Raw genomic sequence first — 23,065 nt, 5'->3', positions numbered from 1 at the left:
TTACTGAGTTCAGTCTGTGGAAGGAGCCAATGGTGACAATAGACGATCTTCGGTATCGCGCTGACAGCAGCGCCCTCTGGTGCCCAAACTGCGCCACGGCTACTTTGCATATCCTGTTTCTCTGACTCATTATGACTGCTGTCGGGAGAGGAGACTAGCCGAGCTGCACCGCATAGATGCTCACACAGCTTTACAAAAAAGAAAAAACAAGGTAAAGGCACACACAACTATTATGTTATAATTTAGCATCTCACTTTAACGTAAAAACCTGTCTGGACCGGTGAAATGTGCGCTAGGTGCTTCTGTTCTGTCCACGACACTTGCTGGTGCTGCTAAGCTAAAACACTGCTAGCTCCTTCATTAACGTTTTATGTCTGGTTTTTCATCTCCATACTTTAACGTTTATTTCCACCTTGGTACTTGACATTAATTTAGTCACTTTGTTGATTCGTGTCACGAGGGGCACGTTTTCTTCTGTCTTTCCTTGTCATTACGGCGACATTTTTTCGGTTGTAACTGTACACCTGCTCGACTGCCAGCTGGCTCTCAATGCTCCTTAACTCCTTCAAGGCGCAGGTGTCTCATCCTAACAACACCCATATTTAATTATCCTTTTCTAGGCCCTTGGATACCAATGGGTTTCTGACTTGCTACAGATAGCCCTCTGTGATAAAGCCCTTTTTGATAACTGCTGGGTATCATTCACAGCTGGGGGACACAAACAGCTGTCACATCTGTCTTGCCCTTCCATGTCCCTTCCTCTTTTCTACAGTCTATGCCCCCTCCCAGAAAAGGAAAAGCAACATAAAAAAAACACCAGCATTGTTAATCTGTTGCTATTCAATTACTTTACACATTCATTCAGTGTAACACAACTTAATCTTAATCATTCAACAACGTTTTCAGTAGGGAAAGGGTGTAGTGATGCTTTTCTTTTTAAACAAGGGGAAAAACGTCTATTTAACTTGATACTTTAATGCCATTTTTCAATGTCCTTAAAATAAACCTCAGGATTTTTCGTTTTTATGAAAGAAATTAATGAACTCAACTAAAGTAATACATCATGTGTGATAAACAAATGGATAAAATAATATATTATGTGAAAACCCTGACATACAAATAAACTAAACTACAAATCTTAGTGACAATATTTTAAAATCCACTGCGGTTTCTGACTGCAACTATACAACATGAATTTACAAAAAAAACAGCTTTAATATAGCTGACCACTGTCGTAACCACCATGCATGAAAAGGCTATTTAATTTGTTTTTCAGATTGGAACAAGGCTGACTGTCCACGATGGAAGGGTACGTGTTGTAAATTCACAATCACAAAACTGCAAATGACTGTAGCCATGCCATTTATTCTTCTGATTTTAAAGTGCTTTAGTTTTACACAGCCAGGAGGTAGAAACTTTAGGCAGGCTTCCCCTCTAGGGTCACTGACTGAGGTGTGTTTTCCCTCTGGCACAGGTTCGCAAGCGACATGATGAGTGACAGCTCGGTGGTGGCGCGCATGCAGAAGAAGTTCTGGAAGACCAAGCAGGTTCTCATCAAAGCCACGGGAAAGAAGGAGGATGAGTACGTGGTGGCTTCTGACGCTGATGTTGACGCCAAGTTGGAGGTAGGAAAGAGTTTCTGCCTGTGCTTCCACTTTTCCTTTCATTTCACCGTTACTTAAAGCTGCACTGTGTGGTTTAAGGGGAGGTGGATTTGTTTACATTTTCAGAGCCAGCAGTTAGTTTGCAAACAGATTTGCTATACATGTAATTCTTAGTATTGAATAATTGTATCATCATAATAAATCAAAACATAATTATTTTCCGCCCTAGTCAATGCCCCTTCTGATTCACTGTTTTGTTGTTCTCCTTAATCAAAGATGTTCCTCTGCAGAGACTCGCCACATCTTCTCCTTCTTTATTCCAGACTACTTTTTACCACTTGTGGCCATTTCCTACGGATTACATCTTTCCCCGGGAACACACTTGGTTTCTCCTTTCCTGTTTGATAACTGCAGTGGAATTACATTCTCCGTGAACCATCTTAAATTGAAAGCACTGTGGTAAAATTAATTTATGGTGCCAAACTTGTCACACAGAGCCTTTTTGTTTTCATGTAACACATAGCACCAGGGTTTAAAAGTTTGTGCGACAAGTCTGTTAGATTTCATTCAGAAACAGCTTTATTCTGTAGTGATTAGAGTCTTGTAACAGAGGTTTTCTCACTTTTGTAAACTCACTGTTGTAAACTAACATGTTGGTATTGTTGTAGCTGTTGAACGGAAGGTTTTTCAGTACAGTGTCGAGCAGAGCATTGTCTCAGGATGTCCGTTTATTTTTGTCTTGAGAGTCCCTAATCATACGTGAGATGTTTCACACCATTTCCCAGCTGTGAAAGTAACGTCAACAGGGCACACTTTGTTCCGCTCAGTCATTTCTCTCACCTGTTTGGATTGGCTGAAAAGCTGGCTGGCACATAGCCGTGACAGGAGCGTCCTGTGACTTGGGGGACATGCTTGAGACACACTGTGAGGCCTTTTGTTTGCACTGGAACAAGATCAGGCCTCTTTTGTCCCCCCCACCCCCCTCCCTTCTTTCATTGTCCCTCCATTTCATCTCTGGTGAGACAAAAGACAGCTAAATAAAAGGGAAAGTCAGTCATTTACATTTTCAAAAGATCTGCCTTTTTGGCTTTCCTCTATCTATTTTACAGATTTCGTCGTGAGTGTGAGCCCTTTAGTTGGAAGCAGCACAGCAGTGCAACCAACAGTGCTGATTGAATTAGGAGCCGCTTCTGGATTTTTTTAATCAAGTTTACAATCACAGCGTTGCCTCATTGCTTCTTTAAATTAAACTCAGCTGTTTTTGCTTTGAGCGCATTCAAGATTTTCTTTTTTTAAAAGGTGACATTTTGTATACTTTCGTCTCTTTATGATGAAGGAAAATATTACGATGACATGCACAAAAAGCTATGTGTGTGAGTTTATGTGTGCATGTGTGACTGTGCGTGTGTGACTGTGCGTGTTTGTCTGTGCGTGTGTGTGCTATGACTCAGACAGAGCAGTTGCCATTAGATAGACACGATCTGGATAATTCGATCAGTTTTTTTTATCTCACTCGATATCTACAATCCAAGTGGAGCCATGACGCGCTCACAGCAGGCACTGACAGGTGTTTGGTTGCGCTGCGGCTGACAATCTGACGGTAGCGACTGTTTATTCTACAGTTAATCTTTAACTACACAAGTGCAAGTCGCCTCCTCCCTCCACTCTGCTACAGTCTTGAGTGTGCAGGGAGAAGCAGGCAGCATTAGACTCCTCTTACCTTCATCCCTAGCTGGCTCTTAAAAGTCAATGTGACCCCCGCCAGCCCTCTGTCTTCCATTTCTGTCACACAACAGCACTACTGGAGTGGCCTGGAAAATCCATGTTGCTATGACACACACTCTCATGGTTAAGTCACCGTCATTATCTAGCAGATGGGAGAGGCAGTTGGGTGGAGAAACATATGTTGTGTTAAATGACTGAGAGGCTGCCTTGCTGGAACAGAGGCACCGTTGCACATTGCAAAATACAAGTGCACACATGCAGGTTTTTTTAAATGGAATTGTTTTGAGACAATGTATCTTGTGTGTGTGTGTGTGTGAAGTATGTTAAGTAGGCCTGTTGTTGTGTGTCCGTGCAGTTTTTCCGCTCGGTTCAGCTCACGTGCACAGAGCTGCTGAAGGTGATCGAGAAGTACCAGCACAGGATCACACGTGAGTGACGGTCAAAGCATGACACCTTTCCACCGACTAACCATAGGAAGTGTTCATTTAAGACGTTATAACGTCAAGAGTTGAGACATACAGCTGAGAGCCTTTGTTTCTCATTTAGTTTGCTCTTCGTTTTATAATGTGTTTTATGTATTCTAATCTTGCCCCTGTAAAGCACTTTGAATGGCCTTGTGTCTGAATTGTGCTATATAAATAAACTTGCCTTGCCTTGCCTTTAAGCCACTGTGTCCTTTAAATATATGCAGGACTTGTGCTGTTTTGATTTTTTTAAATGTAGTTTGTGTGAAAAAAAAATCAAAAAGGTAATACACAAAGAACAATATTACACAAATAGAAAGCACAATGCAGTCCTAGATTGCCAAACACTTCATCACTTGGATTACATATCTGAAAATGAGTTGTAGGAACTAAACACTTTTAGTCATTGTTAATAAATGATCTAGCTTCCTTTTTATACAGTCATATGAAAAAGTTTGGGAACCCCTCTCAGCCGGCATTATAATTGACTCTGCTTTCACACAAAAAAGATAAAAGTGGTATGTCTTTAATTTACCAGGAACAGCTAAGTACTGGGATGTTTTCCAAACTAAGATTTTTTGAAAAGCAGTATTTAGTTTTATGAAATTAAGTAAAATGTGAAAAACTGGCTGTGCAAAAATATGGGAACCCCTGTGGTCTTGCTGATTTTAATGCATGTAACAGCATGTAAAACTGAGGACTTTAAACACAACATTGGTTGGATTATGTTGTTAAGCCTTGAACCTCATATAAAGGTCTGTTTAATCATGATAAAAGGTATTTTAGGTGCCTAAATGCAAGTTCCACTTCTCTTTGACTCTCTGCAGAAGTGAGACAGAATGCGATCATCAAAACAGCTACCAAAAGATCTTAAAAACAAAGATTATTCATTGTCATGGATTAGGGCAAGGCTACAAGAAGCTTTCCCAAAGGTTTCAATTGTCAATTTCTACTGTAAGGAACGTTGTCAGGGAATGGAAGGACACAGGCACAGTTGCAGTTAAACCCAGGTCTAGCAGACCAAGAAAAGTACAAGAGCGGCATATGCGGCGGATTGTGAGAATGGTTGCACACAACCCAAAGATCACCTCCAAAGACCTGCAAGAACATCTGGCTGCAGATTGTGTGTCTGTACATGGTTCTACAATTCAGTGCAATTTGCACCAAAACATCTGTATGGCCGGGTGATGAGAAGGAAGCCCTTTCTGCGCCCACGCCACAGATACAGTTGCATGGAGTTTGCAAAAGCTCATTTAGACAAGCCAGATTCATATTGGAAGAAAATGCTTTGGACTGATGAGACAAAAATTAAGTTATTTGGTCTTTATAAAAAGCAGATGTTTTGGTGCAAATTGCGCTGAATTGTTGAACGATGTACAGATACACAATCTGCAGCCAGATGTTCTTGCAGGTCTTTGGAGGTGATCTGTGGGTTGTGTGCAACCATTCTCACAATCCTCCACCTACGCCACTCCTGTTTTTTTCTTGGTCTGCCATGCCTGGGTTTAACTGCCACTATGCCTGTGTCCTTCCATTTCCTGACAACGTTCCCTACAGTCGAAATTGACAATTGAAACCTTTGGGAAAGCTTCTTGTAGCCTTCCCCTAAACCATGACAATGAACAATCTTTGTTTTTCAGATCTTTTGGGAGCTGTTTTGATGATCCCATTCTGTCTCACTTCAGCAGAGAGTCAAAGAGAAGTGCAACTTGCATTTAGGCACCTAAAATACATTTTCTCATGATTAAACAGACATTTCTATGAGGTTCAAGGCTTAACAACATAATCCAACCAACTTTGTGTTTAAAGTCATCAGTTTTACATGCTGTTACAGGCATTAAAATCAACAAAAGCACAAGGGTTCCTATATTTTTGCACAGCCAGTTTTTCACATTTTATTTTATTTCATACAACCAAATACTGCTTTTCAAAAAATCTTTGTTTGGAAAACATCCCAGTACTTAGCTGTTCCTAGTAAATTAAAGACACACCACTTTTATATTTTTTTTGTGAAAGCAGAGTCAATTATAATGCCGGCTGAGTGGGGTTCCCAAACTTTTTCATATGACTGTATATATATAACCCCACTATTTGTCTCCAGGCTTGTCCCAGGAGGAGAACGAGCTGGGCCTTTTCCTTCGTTTCCAGGCCGAACACGATCGCACCAAGGCCGGCAACATGATGGACGCCACCAGCAAGGCCCTGTGCACCTCGGCCAAGCAGAGGTCAGCCGCAAAAGGATAAATGAATCCAATGATCCCTGAGATATTTTACAGAAAATATTTCCCTTTTTATAAAGTTTGAGAAATCATAAAATGTGTAGGCTATTGATTGTATTTTCCAATTCTAACAGGATGGCCCTTTGCCCGCCGCTGCACCGGCTGCACCAAGAAGTGGAGACGTTCAGGCGGCGCGCCATCGCAGACACACTGCTGACAGTGACTCGTATGGAGAAGGCCCGCACAGAGTACAGAGGGGCCCTGCTCTGGATGAAAGACATCTCCCAAGAACTGGACCCAGACACCTATAAACAGCTGGAGAAGTTCCGCAAGGTGCCACCACGCTTGTTTGGGCGTATATTAGGGGGCTGGTTGATCATTTGTTTATTTTCTTAAATTTGTGTGTGTGTGTGTGTGTGTGTGTGTGTGTGTGTGTGTGTGTGTGTGTGTGTGTGTGTGTGTGTGTGTGTGTGTGTGTGTGTGTGTGTGTGTGTGTGTGTGTGTGTGTGTGTGTGTGTGTGTGTGTGTGTGTGTGTGTGTGTGTGTGTGTGTGTGTGTGTGTGTGTGTGTGTGTGTGTGTGTGTGTGTGTGTGTGTGTGTGTGTGTGTGTTAATGTCTCTCCAGGTCCAAGCCCAGGTCAGAGGTTCCAAGGGCCAGTTTGAGAAGCTGAAGAACGACGTGTGTCAGAAGGTTGACATGCTGGGAGCAAGCCGCTGCAACATGCTGTCCCACTCCCTCTGTACCTACCAGGTAATGACACTGTCCCTGCGTTCCAAATCGCATACTCTTTCATTTTACTACCTGACTATAAAAAGAATGTAGTTTGGATGCAGTCGGCATACAAGTGGGACATACTTTAACTTATTTATTTCATCAGTGGTATAAGCTTGTATTTCTCATCTGTGTCATTGATTTGACCTTTCTTTCTTTTCTTTCTTTCCGGTCCTGGCAGACCACTCTGCTGCAGTTCTGGGAGAAGACAGCCCATGCCATGTCAGGAATCCACAAGGCCTTCCATGGACACGTTCCATACCAGTTCACCACACTCAAGGTACACTCAAAGAGATTAGTGTGCAATCCAAGGCAGGCAGCAGCAACAACAGTGTGAAATGGGTCTTCATTGTACTGTTTTCTTTCCTTCTACAGGACCTGAGGGACCCACTGGAGGAATTAACAGACTTACAGAAACACCAGGCTAAGAAGGAGAAGGCTATGCAGAGCAACACAGACAAGTGAGAGGACGCACGCACACACACGCACACACACACGCACACGCACACACACACGTAAGTTTTAACAAACAGTGTTTAACACGTGATGATCAGTAGCGATCCATGCGGTAGTTTCATGGCTTCAGTAGCAAACCAGAGACTGCAGCTCCAAATCAAATAGAGGCTACTGCATCGGCTAAAAATAGCAAAACCGTGTCTCGCCTGCTAGATAAAGCTAGATACTTTTTCACTTTCCTCCACCCCTCCCTCCTTCCTCCTTCCACAGTCTGGTGTCCTTGGATGACGACAAACCATCAGGAAGTGCCTGTGACGCAAGTATGTACTGCCACCTGCAGGCTGAAACACAAGAAAAAGTTAATTGTTTTACAGTTACTTTGGCACAGTCCTTGAATGAAAACCATGATGTACAGTCAAGTGCGAAAGTTTGTGAACCCCTTGAGCCTTTTGGAATTTTATTTATTTTAACCATTATTAATTCATTTTTATCAATACCAGTATTTTTTATATGAAATAACAGATGTTTGTTTATCAATTCAACATTTTTATATTTTCCAGAAATCAATTGTTAAAACAGATAAAACAAATTATTTGACGAATGTTGTATGTGCAAAAGTTTGTGAACCCTGAGCTGCATTGCTTAAATCGAGCAAGGTAAACACAATCAGGTTGGCCAAATTGGTTGATGAAATAGACCAATGTAATGAGAGATCTTTAGGAAAGAAATTGGGCGGCACTAGATAAAACAGAGATAAAACCAGGTCAGTTTAGGCTCACCAAAGTGAACCCATACAGGTCAGACATGCTAAAAGGGAAACAAATCTCAGAGGATCTCAGGAATAGAGTTTTGATGTTACACATTTGTCTGGGGACAGTTATAAATTCATAAAAAAAAATTTGAGCTCAATCGGTCCACCGTGAGGCAAATCATCTACAAATGGAGAGCTTTAAGAGTGACTTAACATCTGCCTAGAAGTGGACTTCCTTCAAAAATATCCTCAAGCGCCACAAGAAAAATGATTTTTCAGGTAAAAGCCAACCCAAACATTACACCTGGAGATTTGCAGACAATTTGAAACCACCATTATTCACTTGGGAGAAGGTTCTCTAGGTGGTAGGCAGAATTGCGTTTTTGCCCAAACATGGCGGTTTTGGTTATGACCAAACAGTTCAATTTTTGACTAATCTGTCCACAGAATAAGACTTCAGGTATCTCCAGGTGCTCTCTGGCAAAGTTGTGACAAGCAGTTTTGTTCTTTTTTGAGAGCAGAGGCTTCTTCAGCAACCATCCCATGAAAGCCATGTTGACTGAGTTTTCTTCTTATTGTGGAACCATGCACATCTGTCCCAGATGCTGCAAGAGAGGTCTGCAAATCACCAGATGTAATGTTTGGGTTGGCTTTTAACTGAAAAATCACTTATCTTGTGGCGCTTGTGGATATTTTTGAAGGAAGTCCACTTCTAGGCAGATGTTCAGTCACTCTTAAAGCTCTTCATTTGTAGATGATTTGCCTCACGGTGGACCGATGGAGCTCAAACTTTTTTTAAAATAATTTATAGCTGTCCCCAGACAAATGTGCAGCATCACAACTCTATTCCTGAGATCCTCTGAGATTGTTTCCCCTTTTAGCATGTCTGACCTGTATGGGTTCACTTTGGTGAGCCTAAACTGACCTGGTTTTATCTCTGTTGTATCTAGTGCCGCCCAATTTCTTCCCTAAAGATCTCTCACTACATTGGTCCATTTCATGACTCAATTTGGCCCATCTGATTGTGTTTACCTGCTCCATTTAAGCAATGCAGCTCAGGGTTCACAAACTTTTGCACATACAACATTCGTCAAATAATTTGTTTTATCTGTTTTAACAATTGATTTCTGGAAAAGAAAAATGTTGAATTGATAAACAAACATCTGTTATTTCATATAAAAAATACTGGTATTGATAAAAATGAATTAATGATGGTTACAATAAATAAAATTCCAAAATGTTCAAGGGGTTCACAAACTTTCGCACTTGACTGTATGTTCCCTCCTCTCTAGACCCGTCCCACAGCAGTGATGGACAGAGCCAAAGCAGAGACGGTGGTGAGTTTTCGTGTGTGTGTGTGTGTGTGTGTGTGTGTGTGTGTGTGTGTGTGTGTGTGTGTGTGTGTGTGTGTGTGTGTGTGTGTGTGTGTGTGTGTGTGTGTGTGTGTGTGTGTGTGTGTGTGTGTGTGTGTGTGTGTGTGTGTGTGTGTGTGGTGTGTGGTGTGTGTGTGTGTGTGTGTGTGTGCGTGCGTGTCTGTCTGTGTGTGTATCTGTGTGTGTGTTATTGGCCTTTTGTCCATAGCGATCAGCACTTGTGTAAAAAGCACAGATGTGTGCACTGGGCTTCCTGTCTCTTACTGTGGATCGGCTGCCTCTTGGATTGATGATCCTTTTGTTACCAGTGCATCAAAACACTCCAGCCCTGCACGACCTCAGAGGGCTGTCGGTGGACGATGACGACCTGATGCTGATGGCCAGCGATGTGCTGCAGCTCCCGGCCCTAGACAACGTCCCCTTCCAGCCCCAGCTCCTGCCTTCCCTTCTGGGTGAAGACTCCAACCAGCCCTGGGACTTTGGAAGTGTCCAGCCCGGCCCGTCACAGCTGCCTGCCACCGGTAAACAGGCCGGCTCTCTCCTTTTTCTTCTTCTTTTCCTACCTGTGAATTCTGACTTCAAGCTGCCTTGCTGGTTCTCAGCTTTCAAATATGGCTTCACTTGGTTGTGGGCTCGTGGCTCCTCTCCTGGGATTTCAGCCCTGCTTTTCCTTTTGCTCTTTTGGATCTGGATTCAGTCTGCCTGGCTGGTGCAAAGGGGGCTTTGTTTCCTGCCTGACAGATGCTGTGTTTTGAGAAGAAAATAAAAAAAATGTGCTGATAAAGCCAAGCCTTCCGTCTCTAGACCTTCATTAGAGCCTATGTTTGACTAATTAAGTTTATTTTGTGGAAAAAAGGTATTATTTTTCTATTGTAACACAACAGGGCTCTCGTCTGCTCACAGGTGGCCCACCCCCCCTCACTGGTCTGGGGTTGAGACCGGAGGAGGAAGACGGTGAGCGGGGCGACATGGCTTTCCTCAAGGACCTGCTGAGCCCGGGGCCGGGGGCCTGCGAGGAATTCAGCAGAGAGTGGCAGGATGCGTTCGGCCTATTTGGGCCTCCCTGCGCCCCCCCACACAGTGCTGCAGAGGTGGTTCCACAACCCTCTGACCCCCCCAGCCCCACAGGCTTCCTGCCCTCACAGCTGCTGGATCACAGTCTGAGCTCCACAGGTCAGAGCTACACACTGCACTCTGCTGGAGGCTTCGGCTCACTGCGGCCAAAACAACATTTACGGTGCAGAAGAATGTGCTTGGAGAATAACCGGGTCTCTCCTAAACCCTGCTATGTTATTTCTTTTAGGCTGGTCAACCCCACCTATGTTCAAAGCCCCACCCCTGCAGCCTCCTCCTGGTCAGAGCCAATTAGCACAGCCGGCGCCAAGTGCGGCAACTGATGGTGAGCTCTTCCTCTTTCGCTGTAGTTTTAACAGAAGATTATCTTTACTATTAGACTGCAAGTCTTATGTGTATGTGTGTGTGTGTGTGTGTGTGTTTACAGGTGCATCCAAAGACATGTCGGCCTGGTTCAACCTGTTTGCAGACCTGGACCCCCTCTCCAACCCCGACGCCATTGGACGCTCCGAGGACGAGCTGCTCAACGCTTAAAGCTCTGTTTGTGTTTTAATGTGTGTTTGTGTGTGTGCGTGCGGAGCAGTGTATGATTCCCCTATGAAGGATGCCGGACATCGGCACATTTTCATGTCAACGACCAAGTAAAAATACACATAAACGTACACACAAGCCTGTATTTCTGTTAGCAGGTGAGACGTGTACATAGCCACACTTGCAAATACACACACTCATATGTTTGCGTTACAGTGGAAGGTGTTATTTTACACCGGATAAGGGAAAACACTGTCGGTCGAGTGTTAAGCGCTCTCATCAGCTCTGTCAATGACTGTTAACTCTATGCTACGTGGAGCCACTGACTCATATGCACACAGCAAACCTTGTGTGGTTTGTGCTAACCTTGTGCTGTGCGCCTCTGTCTTTGTTTCGTTCCTGTTAGCGTTGTTTTGGTGTGTGCGTGGTGTGTCGGATGATAAATGAAAAAAATATATATATATATTTACTGCTTAATGTTTGTATGGTAGCACATGATTGTCACAAATGAATGAAGAGCATAATTATAATATGGGAAACCTGGACCTCACTGAGCCTTCATCTATGGACTTAGGTCAGGTTTTGTGATGGCCTGCACAAACTCTGGAGCTTGAAGGCTCCATCAGTTTGACACATAATGTGATGCTTTATTGATATCAGTAAGGAACTTCCCCCACTATTCCGCAATGGATTTGACATTAGTTGGAATCATTATGACAGCCTGAACTGTGGGTCAGATTACAGGGAATCACCACACCATCCCAGATTGTACTGTCTGAATGGAGCGTGAGTAAAAAAAAAATAGGATGTGTCTGAAATCTGTCGTTTTGATTTCATAATCACAAGTCCAAAGCCAAGAAAAAAATGCCAGGTGTGAAATATTTACCTTGTAGTTTGTCTCTTGTAGGACACAAAATAATTTGGATTATTTTCAGGTGGGTGTGTTATTTAAGCATTTAGAAATCTGCGACAGTGCCTGAGCTGCATCGAAAAGTATTTATTGTCGGATTATATCACTCTACGCAAAACTCTAATGTTTTTGTCGTGCAGTACACTGAAAAATGATAGCAACACCATAAAAAAATAACACCGTCAGATACTGTCTATTTTTTCAATCTCTGTGTTGTGTATTTAAGAATTATATATAGTTGAATGGGAATCAACACTGGAGAACTGTTACCATATCGTATCGTGGCTTTATTTACCCACAGTTTGTTTTCAAAGGGCGGAAAAAAACAACTCATGACTGACATTTTTGAATGTTTAAGGATTGGTTTGGTGAAGCGATGCAAAAGGAAGGTGTAGAGTTTTATGTGACATATACATGATCTGTCGAGATGTGAATATGACGTCAACATGCACCGACTGAGACCCCAGTCAGTTGTGACGTTTGTGTGCCTGTGTAAGTCACTCTCACCCAAGCTAAGGTGATCACGGTCCAGTGGGAAAACTCAACAAAAAGAAATCTTTTTATATAAGCTGCACAATATCAATCTCAGCTTTTTCCGGGGGGGGAGTGGTGGGGAATACACCCCTACTACACATGATCTATCATTTAAATGTCAATTTTAATGTGACACATGGACTTTCTGAGGGGAAAACAGGAGAACGAAACACTACTGATGCTCTTATAAGTGCAGAGGAACTGTCATGTATTATAGTGTCTTCTCTTGATTTACACAAAAAATAATGTATTTCTCAAGTCAATCACAAATGCTTTATTTAATTCAACTATGCCTTTTTATTTCACTCAAGGGGTTTAACAGATGAAAACTTGGCAGTTCTGTTCAATAAACTGGACAAGCAAACAAAGAATCTTTTTCGTCGAGTATTTCTTGTGTCGAGCCTCATTCCAAAATGCTGTTTATCCACTTTGAAAAAAAAGAAAAAACTTGTATCTGAAATAAACCTGTATAAACATATGTATGAATCTACTCTTTTTGTTGTAAACAGACGTCTAAAAAACGACAAAGAGGAACTTGTCGCTTGTGGGTATGATTGTTTTTCAGCAAGTGGATATCTCATTTTGGAACTGAACTCTTTTCCGCTCTTCTTAATGTTTCAGAAACGTTACTCGTGCCAAATCAGGTCAGGGGATACAATGATATCCACACTTCTCTCCACTTCTACTCTGCTACAGGTTTTTACATCAATCTGCATTTTGTGTGTGAGGCTACATGGATAGCAACAGCTGTTGGTTTTGCTCTCCTTGTAGTAGTGTAGACTTTTGTTAAGTGTGCACTGAGAAGTACGTATCTTTTTTTTTTCTTCTGTTGGATCCTATTCACTACAACCTGAGATGGACGATGTAATCTATTCTCAATTTCTTAAAATTCTCTGTAGACCCAATTACACTCCTGATAAATAAATAACGTTATTATTCACAATGATGAGACATGTAGTAAATTCACAGTACCCAGCGGAGGAAAAGCAGGATTAGGATGGGAGGTCTGGGGGGTAGTAATGTGGTACAATAGTTGAGTCATTCAGATACATATCTTTGTCAGCCGATAATACAAACACAGTGTGCCTCTATATTTACATATCCGGTACATTCCTATCCCACCACAGCAGGCCAAGTCAAGTAGTAATGACATATACAGGAAAGATGGGCCCGCGGGCATGGAGATGCTGTCAACCGGCAAACGACACTGAGTGAGTATATTCTGATATGTCACTCTACTTAAAAATATTAATAACACAGAAGGTGGGTTGTGTCTGACTTTTAAAACTCCCATCTACCCCTGTGGCCTACGAAAATTGGGTTCATCAACATCTCCATGCTCAGGGCCCCTGCAAGCCAAAAGGGAGACCCCACCGCTCTCTTCTGGACACATTTTTAACAACAACACAGAGCAAGACAAGAGATAAAATCAGGATTACGTTGACGAGTGAGGGAGAAAGGAAAGGAGAGAAAGACAGAGAGCTGGGAAAAAAAGGAGGAACAGAAAGAGGGTGGTGATGGAGGTGGAGTCAAAAGGGACACTTCTGAGCGAAAAGGCTGGCGCTTGGGAAGGAGGGGCAAGCAGACACGGGTTGAACACGCTGCACACATCATATCATATAGCCCTGGCCCGTGTTTCCCATAGATACACACCAGCCGGGCAGGGGTCTAGCTCTCTGCTACTAGTTAGTTTTAACGTTAAGGCATCGGCTCGTACACGTTTTGCTGTTAAAAGTACAAAACAGATGTCTGGGTGTTAGTTTGCAGTGTGTTTGTTGCTTGTGTATGTTCTGCTGATCCCCGCCTTTCTGTGTGTATCTATGGCAACCGTAGTGCTAACACATCATGTGCATCATGCTAAAGAAAAGCAACATGATCCGAGCACTACGCTGGTTTTAGCGAAACTAAAGCGGTCGAAAATATCAGGCACATTTTGAACTCCCTCCCCCTGCCCTTTGTCGTGACCGTTTCAAGTTTTGCTACGTTTACGTCTGGCAGCACCAAAATTAGCCTCCGTGGTCAAACTCTCGGTCGCAAAGGAAACCAGAGGCCTTTTTTCTTAATTTTTTTTCTGTAATGGAAGGCATATTTCATATCAAGAGAAATAACTACAAATAGAAAAAGAGATATGTCCGTGGAAAGGCGCCATGGTATAATACGATGAAATTAAAAGAGTCTGTACTTTTTTTCGCCCCCTTTTCCTACTTAAAAAAAACAGGAACATAACCAGCACTGAAGGTTAGAAGAAAGCGATGAAATGTTATAGTTGCAAACCTCCACACAGAGTGGGGGGCTGCAGGACTCTCACGCTGTTGTCGTCGTCTGAGGAGGAGAGGCAGTGGGAAGTGCTTTTTTCAACAAGATAAGGACATCAGAGAGAGCTTAGCTGGCATGCTGAAGGCATTTTTAACTTTTTTTTTGGAGCAAAAGGGTTGATTTTCCTAGTTTCCAATGTGTGTGTGTGTGTGTGTGTGTGTGTGTGTGTGTGTGTGTGTGTGTGTGTGTGTGTGTGTGTGTATTTGTGTGTGTGTGTAAGGGGTGAGTATAGTTGTGGGGGTCATTAGAAGGTCTCGGGCTCCTCCAGGAGGCAGGGCTGGGTTGACAGAGGCACGAGGGCCGGGGACAGGCTCCGGAGGCCCACCCCGGGGCGAAAGCTGAGGTCCGGGGCCGGGAGCAGGGGCTTGAGGATGCTGACCAGGCAGAAGGCGGAGCCGCTGTTGGAGATGAAGTTGACCTTGTTGCGGTCGGGACACAGGAAGGGCGGGATCTCATGCAGAGGTTTGGGCCTGGAGACACACATGCAACAGGTCACATTTAGCCCCTCGGAAAAACAAACAGACTAAGGATAATTATTTCAAATCGAACCACTTGTTTTGAGAAATTCTGTCGTCATCACCTTAATTTGTGCATTGGCAATTCTTGTTCAAATCTACCGAGCATGCGCCACCCTCGCTCCAGAACATGCTCAATGCGCATTCTCACAATGTTATACAATGCAGTTTGATGTGATACATTGTCGCCACCTACTGGCCTGGCATTACGTCAGCTTTGTCAATTGTTTCTTTACATTGTTGGGAGAAATCTACTAAAACACCGACATGTGAACGGGAATTTTTCCACACGTGTGGACATTGCTTTAAGACTTGGGGAGCTTTGTACTCACATGGACTCCTCGAACACTTTGACCTTCTCGCAGCCCTCGGGAGGTTCCCTCTTGAACATGTAGCTGTTGTTGGGTCTGGGAGAGGCGGCGTACTTAGGCAGCGGGGAGTAGGGGCCCAGCTCTGAGGACAAACAGAGAGGGGGGTAGGGAGATCAAAGGTCAGGGTTAGCATCAGATGACACTCAAAGCGACTTAAGCCGAGCACGTGTCCTGTGTGTGTCTGTCTGTTTCTGTGTGGGTCACCTTTGTCCTCATAGGGGCTGCCCCCTCCGCTCATGTCGCTGAGCACGGTGAGGTAGGAGGGCGAGGTGGAGTCTGGGCGGCTGCTGCAGTTGCTGTGGTTGGCGCTCAGGCCGCCCCCCGAGGGCGTCTGTGTGTCGATACTGCGGGTGCTGCTGCTGCGCTGTGGGGGGACGGGAGGGGGCGCGCGGTGCCCATCTGGGACGTCCTGGGGCTGACATACACACACACACACACACACACACACACACACACACACACACAAATGAGGTCACAATAACAACGTGGGCCTCTTATCCCCAGGCCAGTGGTGGTGTGTGTATCATTGAAAAAAACTTTTAAATGTTAATTACACTACTTTGTTTGGACTCACCACGATGGTTTCTTCTTTTTCCGGGGTGTCCTGGATGGTGATGCGTTCGATCTCCTGGTTGAGGCCCTCCACGCTGTTGCGGAAACGAGGGGCCGAAGACTTGGATATGGGGATGGGTATCAGGATGGTCTTGGGCATAGGTGACTGCATAAACACATAAGACACAGACACACACACGTCACGTGGCTGTGGTTAATACAGATTCTAAGCTAATGTTGTAGTGAGCAGCACTTCATATTTCTGACCATAGTGCTCAGCCCACACACTGTAAGAAAAACCCCAGATGAACTTGTAACACACACATAGGTATCGAATATCCAGGATACGAATCATTAACTTAACAGTGCATTCTTGATTGCAAGGAACAAATAACACCTGCATTACTAGATCGAACTTTTACCCACACAATGAATTTGGAATGCATGCACCGTTCAAAAGGCGAAATGAAGAGAGCGGGGAAGAGCTTCTTATGGACAGTAACTGCAGCATTGTGCACTGAGGGTCTGTTTCCCCTCCTTAAATTAAAAAATAAATAATTAATTAGATCATCAAAGTAAAGTTACCTGCCCCCTTTAGCGGACAAAAGTTTTTACAAAGGGGAAGCAAGCTCTTTGTGCTACTCTGTGTGTGTGTAAGTGTGCTCCTGCTGGCCAGTGGCTCTTTGTACCAGTCAATGAGCTTGTCAGAGGTATTGTGAGAGAAAAAGTTCCATGATAACTGGGCCGGACCTCCTTTCTCTTTGTGTCGTATAGGGAGGCCCAGACAGCAGGACAGCTGCGCTCCAGCATTCTCCACGGGGAAGCAAACAACAGAGGTACCCAATTTAACTGACTTTTCATAGACCGCTAAAAAATCCCACGCCACATTTTAATTTAAAAGGACATACACACGCACACACACACGCCAGAACCAAACAGGGACATGAGGGAAAAGTGGGACGTGCTTAAAAAGCCTCCAGATTAGGGAGACAACCTATTTACTTTTTCAAACAGAGCCACTTGGCACACACACACACACAAACGCACACGCACAAACACACACACCCTCGAGAACACTGTTTTTTCTTATTCACCTGTGACTGGATGATGGTGTGGCTGCCATTGAAAGGGGACTTGCGGTCCTTTTCCCTCCGATGGCGGCTGCTGCGTTTGCTGCGCTGAAGCTGCTGACGCAATTTGGCAATCTGGAACATTTCACAGAATGTAGACATATCTTGTGAGAAGTGATGCATTATACTAAGGAACAGCGAATGTTTTCAACACAGAAGAGGCATTCTTCTTTTGTTGTCTCAACATAGTGTTTGTTTTGGGCTCCAAAAATCAGTAAAATCGACTGACCTCCTTAAGCTGGTCGGTGCTCCCACAGGAGGCCGAGCGTTTATGAGAGCCCCTCCTCCTCTCATCTGCCCAGGCCCTGGGGGTCTGACACACACACACACACACACACACACACACACACACACACACACACACACACACACACACACACACACACACACACACACAATGGTTAGAGCTAAAAATACCAAACACACAAGCTCCAAACTGTCAAATTGCAGGACACGTGGGAGGAAAAAAGTCCTGACCTGGCCTGGATTTAAAAATCCACAAATAATGCAAATCATTGGTTTATAGTTTTTGTTTGTTTGGTGGCTCTTATTTAATCATGTAAGGTCATTGTGCTCGTAAGATTTTTATGTTTCACGTACAACCTTTTTTTACTAAAGCAACAACGTATGTGTGCTAATGAGTCTTCCCTTTGCTGTAAAAACAGAGCAGAAAGAAACGCCAGGGGCCATTTTCGTTCATGTGTTTGAACGCTCTGGCTGCTTGACTGAGATGCTGCTGAAGAAATATCTCCCTGCTTCGCTTTGACCTGGAGTCTGATTCAAAGTCAGAGTGTGAGTGATCGTCAGTGGCAGAGTGGCGCAATGATGCAACCGTCTGCAATCTCTCTTAGCCTCTTTGCATTGATCGCCTCCTACGTACACACACACGCGCGCGCACGCACCCTGCAGACTTACAGTAAAGCTCACCAGAATTCTCTTCTCAGTGCACACACATTTTCATTATTTGTGCATCGTTTGTTGAATTTTCTTTTATGATTCATATTGTATTTCGGTTTGCAATAAGCATTTAGCACATAGACAAAAATAGCAATGACATACAACTAGACCACCTGGCTGGTTATAGAAGTGGTTAATGAAAACATATAATAACACATAATAACAAATTCAATAAAGCATACTAAAACACAACAAAAAAACTGCAAAAATTAAGTTAAATCAAAATTAAAAGGTGGCCAAAAACCACATGGCTAGCAACAACATTTGTAGGCATGATAGCACACTGATGTCATTGGTTGAATATTAGCGCTTGAACTTGAACCCTGACCCCAAGGCACTCACCTGGGTGGCTTTGTCCCTCATGTAGGAAGCGTGTTGGTGCTGGCTGTCGTCCTGAGGCCAGGGACCTGGCAGGTGAGAGCCAGCGGTCGCGCCCTGTGAGGGCCACAGCTGGACGAGATGGCGGGGCCCCGACAGGAGAATGAGGGAGCAGAGCCGCTCACAGGGAGAGGAGGAGAAGCACGGAGAGATGCAGGGGGTTAAGGCCACTGCTGCAGTCTGAGGAGAAGAGAGAGAGAGAGAGAGAGGCAGGCCTAGTGAGGAAGGTCAGCTTGCACATGTAAACAAGTTATTTGTCAACACATGGTAAACACATCAACAAACAGCTGGCCTTGCAGGATAAGCTCACGGTTGTTTTGCACTGTCTGTCTGTCTAGGTTCATGTGTGTGCGTGTGTGTGTGTGTGTGTGTGTGTGTGTGTGTGTGTGTGTGTGTGTGTGTGTGTGTGTGTGTGTGTGTGTGTGTGTGTGTGTGTGTGTGTGTGTGTGTGTGTGTGTGTGTGTGTGTGTGTGTGTGTGTGTGTGTGTGTGTGTGTGTGTGTGTGTGTGTTGATGTTAATCCGTCCCGTGCAGGGCAGAGCGGATATGCCCCCCTTTGAGTCTCACACAGACCCCCCCGGGTTAATGGCATTAAAGGGGCTTAAAGCAGAGTGGAGGGGGGGGGGGGGGGGCACTGAGGGCAGGTGCTGGCTTCTGCCCGGCTGACCCCGATTCAGAGCTGCAGCAGCATGTTTTACAAGCTGACACCCATGGGCCCTTGCAGGGCATCGGCTAGCATCAGCACATTCTGGTGACTTATTCTAGATTTACATCAGAAAACAAACATAACAAATATTTAGTATACTTGGCAAATTGTTCTTGCACTTCTACATTGAGAGAATTTGATGTTTTTTTTTAATTTTATTATGTGATAATAAATTTAATTTCTTATTTTATATGTGTCCCTTTTTTGGATCTATTTCTGTTTTGTGTCAGCACTAATGTTTACTTAAAAATGTGTCTGAATGATTCCGTATAGAGGATGGGCCGTGAAGAAGCAGCCAGACACGGAAATAAACAATTCATTCATCCATTCATTCTGTGTTTAACCAAGCGATTTGAATATGTCATCTTTGGCTTAAGGTTACTGACTTTGAAACATTTAAATTTTTCAGTAATAACTATAATAAGTCCTAGAAACAAGATGTTAATGACAAAATCCTGGCTGATGCAATTATGTCAGCTGCAGCTATATCTACCTAACGTTAGCTACTATAAGCCATTGGTTATACCAGACCACGTCAGACAGCAGCAGCTAAAATGTATTAAATGCAGCATTTATGAAGCCATACGTGCACACCCAAACAATATAATCCATTTTAATGGAAGCAAAGAACCTAGCAAGATGAATAATGCATTCATGTTTGGAATCAGAAAAGCTACCAAAGCCTAAACACAGTGTACTGTAGTGTACATGCAGCCTGATGGATCCATACGCGTACTCACACACAGCCATTGACTGGCAGTTCTGGTCTACACTGGAGCTAAATTTGGCAGGGGCCTTGACCAGCGCACATCGCTGTTGCTAGGGAACGGGGGGAGCCGCCTGATCTTCACACAGCAGCCGCGCTTGTGAATGTGTGAGAGAGTAAGGGGGTTTGGGCTTCAGCAGTCTAGCAGCAAAATGCTTCTTTATTTTGACTGCCACTTGTCCTGTCTCAGCCTGTGCACACAGATCAGCGAGACACTACAATGCAGTGTAGGCTGAAAGCAACAGTAACACTGGTAGTAAGAGTTAATAGGCTATGTTTACGTCTTTGGGCCTGTGAAAAATATAGATTGAAGCTTCTTTCTTTCTTTTTTAATGAGCTCCTCTGGTTACCATCTGAGGTCCATTCACAGCAGATCAGGCTCATGAGTCATAACACAAGACAGAGTTTATTGATCCTGCAGGAGCAGAAGTGGGACAATCAGCTTGCACAGAAAGCAATAAAAACAGGGTGGAAAATACAATGTTTTCTCCACAAACTGTGCAGTGTATGGACTCAGCCCACAATGGGATAGCCCATTTACTATATACAGTATATTGCACTATTTACTATTATTATAGTTCAGTGAGAACATTTACATAAACGATTTTTGTAAATGTTTTACTTTAAGGATTAGAAAATATAGCTGCTGACTTGGCACAACTGCCTTCACCTGACATATTTGTGCATTTTTAATGTAAATGCATAATAATTAATGGGAATTAATGAGAGGCTTTTTTCAAGCACACAACACAAGATACATGCATTTATCTTGCAAATCGGTGGGTTTTCAAATGATATTAAAAAACAGGTTAAGGCAAACACCATGCATAGAAAAAAAATACACAATTTTGAAGCTAGGAATTATTAAATAGGCCAACACATTTAGTAGAATAAATGCTTCACTTTAATTATGAAAAAAGGCTAAAATCTCCATGCAATCGCGTGTACAGTATGGGCTACAGTATGATGTAGAGCAATTTTGTTTACAGGGAGACAAGCGTGCAACCCCTCCCCCCTCCACACATATCAGCGTCAAAACATAACTCCATCCAGAAATAAATCCATCAATACTTCTCAGAAGAGCATCGTTCAGGCTTTAAGATGTCGAGGTTAAATATATGTGTGCATTGAGAGAGAGAAAAAAAAAAGCTCACCTGCAGTATTGCGATATAGGTGCAGGGGGCATGGAGATCTTCCACCGCCCCGACTCCCTGTTGATTCTGCCCGTTACTCGAGGATGCTAAAGGGGTGGTGGGAGCAAAGGCGCTACAAGAGAGGAAAGCCCTCTTAAATAGGAAGAAGCAGACATAGAAAAGCTACTAATAAACGTATCCGCTTGTGCCGTAGTGGTACAGCTGGTGTCAAAATGGGCGTTGCTGTCCTCGCACCCTGCCGCCTCCTCCTCGTCGTCGTGGTGGACGGATGTTTTTCTCTTCCCCGGGCTGATGCGGCAAGACGGCCAGAGCGGCCACCGAACAAAACGCCAAAGGACCGGCTTATGATAGGAGAAAGGTGCGTTTTTGCACCTGGTGGAAGGTCGCGAGGTGTCGGGAAAACGACGTGGAAAGAGGGTAAAATAAGAGAAGGATAGAAAAATACAGAAGGGATAGAAAGAAGAAGGCGGTGATGCTGGGCTAGCCTCGGTTGACACGACGGGAGAGGGACCAGTGTGAAGCCAGCCACCATAAACAATACAACTTCCGTTTGCCGTTTTCAAAGTAAAATAGTTAATCTGTTGCATCCTTCCCTAACCCACCTCCAAGTTCAAGTTTCTTCATTTGTCATGTGCACAATTTATACAGTTCTTAAATCCCTGCTCCTACAAACAATGCAACAAAACAAAAGAGAAGAAATGCAAGATAATCTAAGACATAGACAGACAATAGACACATAGATAGATAGATAGCTAACCTATTTATGGATATCATGCTACCCTGATTGAGTGACTCTGGGCTTAAACCTGTGGTGGTGAGGAACACACACGATATTGTTAGTAGCATGGTCAGCCTGGCCAAAGAAATTGTCTTTAACCTTGTAGGTTCCCCTGCTGCTTTTATCTGAATATTTAAATTAATATTTCCTGTTGATCTACTTTTGTCCATTAATTGTTTTCTTCCGCAGCAGTTACAATCCCTGCATAGTTTGATTTATTTGATTCAGAAAAAACATTTGGTTGTGTGTGTCAATACCCCAGCCAACATGTCCATGTGGGCCCCACATGGGTTACAAATGGGCTTTATTATAGATGGGTACCTATAGTGGGCATGGGCTTGTAGCCTAATGGGCAAATTCTGTGGGCCCCATATGTGTTTAGTAACGTGGGCCCCAGATGGGAAGCCCATGTGGGTTGACTCTATGGGCCCCTTAAGGGATATGAGGGGGCAAAGTGGGCATGGGGTGGAACTGGGTAACATTATCTGGGACCCATATTGTTTCAGTAACACATGGGCCCCACATGGGAAACCCAATTTTTTTTAACAAATCTGTTCACCTTATCATAATAAAATTCTATTCAAAATGTTAAACAACCTCAAGGTATTTTCTGGGGTCGAATTCCCCGGGTGTTCTTTGTCCTCCCCAATTGTCCACTTATTGCCCTCGCCACATAGGCCTATCAGTAAAAATCACTTGGCTCAAAGTAGCACTAAATTGCATTTTATTTTGAATGCATGTGGGCTATTTTCCGTTAAGTATCGTCTACCGCTCGCGGACTTGACGCATCCGAAGCAGGGCTGTGACGTATCGTACCAACGCTGCGCCGCTCGTGCTGATGCTGCAGTTGCTAGGGCGCGTGGAGCAGACGGCGTAGAGTAGACGCGGAGGTAAACAAGCAGAGGCTGAGGAAAATGTCTCCCCCCTATGTCGAATTTAGCAACTTACGGTGTTTTCAAGGAGATCTAACAGAGCTTGTTATATATTACGGCGTCACTTGCGTTGATATAGAATCTGATTAGGACATATTT

At 43.8% G+C, this 23,065-nt stretch overlaps 2 protein-coding genes across 4 annotated transcripts; one reads left to right on the top strand and one right to left on the bottom strand.

The window, feature by feature from the left end:
* Positions 1-85: 85 nt before the first annotated feature.
* ical1 (islet cell autoantigen 1-like) lies at positions 86-14,812 on the top strand. 3 transcript variants are annotated; one of them, XM_080052601.1, is made up of 15 exons: positions 86-211; positions 1,277-1,309; positions 1,475-1,625; positions 3,685-3,757; positions 5,895-6,018; positions 6,147-6,345; positions 6,637-6,762; positions 6,965-7,063; positions 7,159-7,244; positions 7,510-7,559; positions 9,283-9,327; positions 9,672-9,884; positions 10,267-10,536; positions 10,667-10,762; positions 10,865-14,812. In XM_080052601.1, exons 2-15 carry the CDS (start codon positions 1,302-1,304, stop codon positions 10,969-10,971), a joined length of 1,647 nt encoding a protein of 548 aa, XP_079908727.1. In that variant the 5' UTR covers positions 86-211; positions 1,277-1,301; the 3' UTR covers positions 10,972-14,812. The 3 variants fall into 3 exon arrangements, with proteins under 3 accessions (XP_079908727.1, XP_079908726.1, XP_079908728.1); XM_080052600.1 differs by having other exon boundaries at positions 10,667-14,812; XM_080052602.1 differs by lacking the exons at positions 10,667-10,762; positions 10,865-14,812 and having other exon boundaries at positions 10,248-10,462.
* A 160-nt stretch (positions 14,813-14,972) lies between these two features.
* On the bottom strand, positions 14,973-22,444 carry fam117ba (family with sequence similarity 117 member Ba; the record flags this gene model as incomplete). Its single annotated transcript, XM_080052961.1, has 10 exons — positions 14,973-15,198; positions 15,576-15,696; positions 15,819-16,029; positions 16,189-16,332; positions 17,261-17,371; positions 17,526-17,609; positions 18,596-18,811; positions 21,257-21,342; positions 21,456-21,628; positions 22,356-22,444. The coding sequence occupies 10 exons, from the start codon at positions 22,442-22,444 to the stop codon at positions 14,973-14,975; spliced, it is 1,461 nt and encodes a 486-aa protein (XP_079909087.1).
* Positions 22,445-23,065: the final 621 nt, after the last annotated feature.

This window comes from Ammodytes marinus (assembly GCF_949987685.1).
Source record: "Ammodytes marinus genome assembly, chromosome: 24".
Taxonomy (NCBI): Eukaryota; Metazoa; Chordata; class Actinopteri; order Uranoscopiformes; family Ammodytidae; genus Ammodytes; species Ammodytes marinus.
Note: the sequence above shows the minus strand (reverse complement) of the source record. Positions and strands in the feature narration are given on the sequence as shown.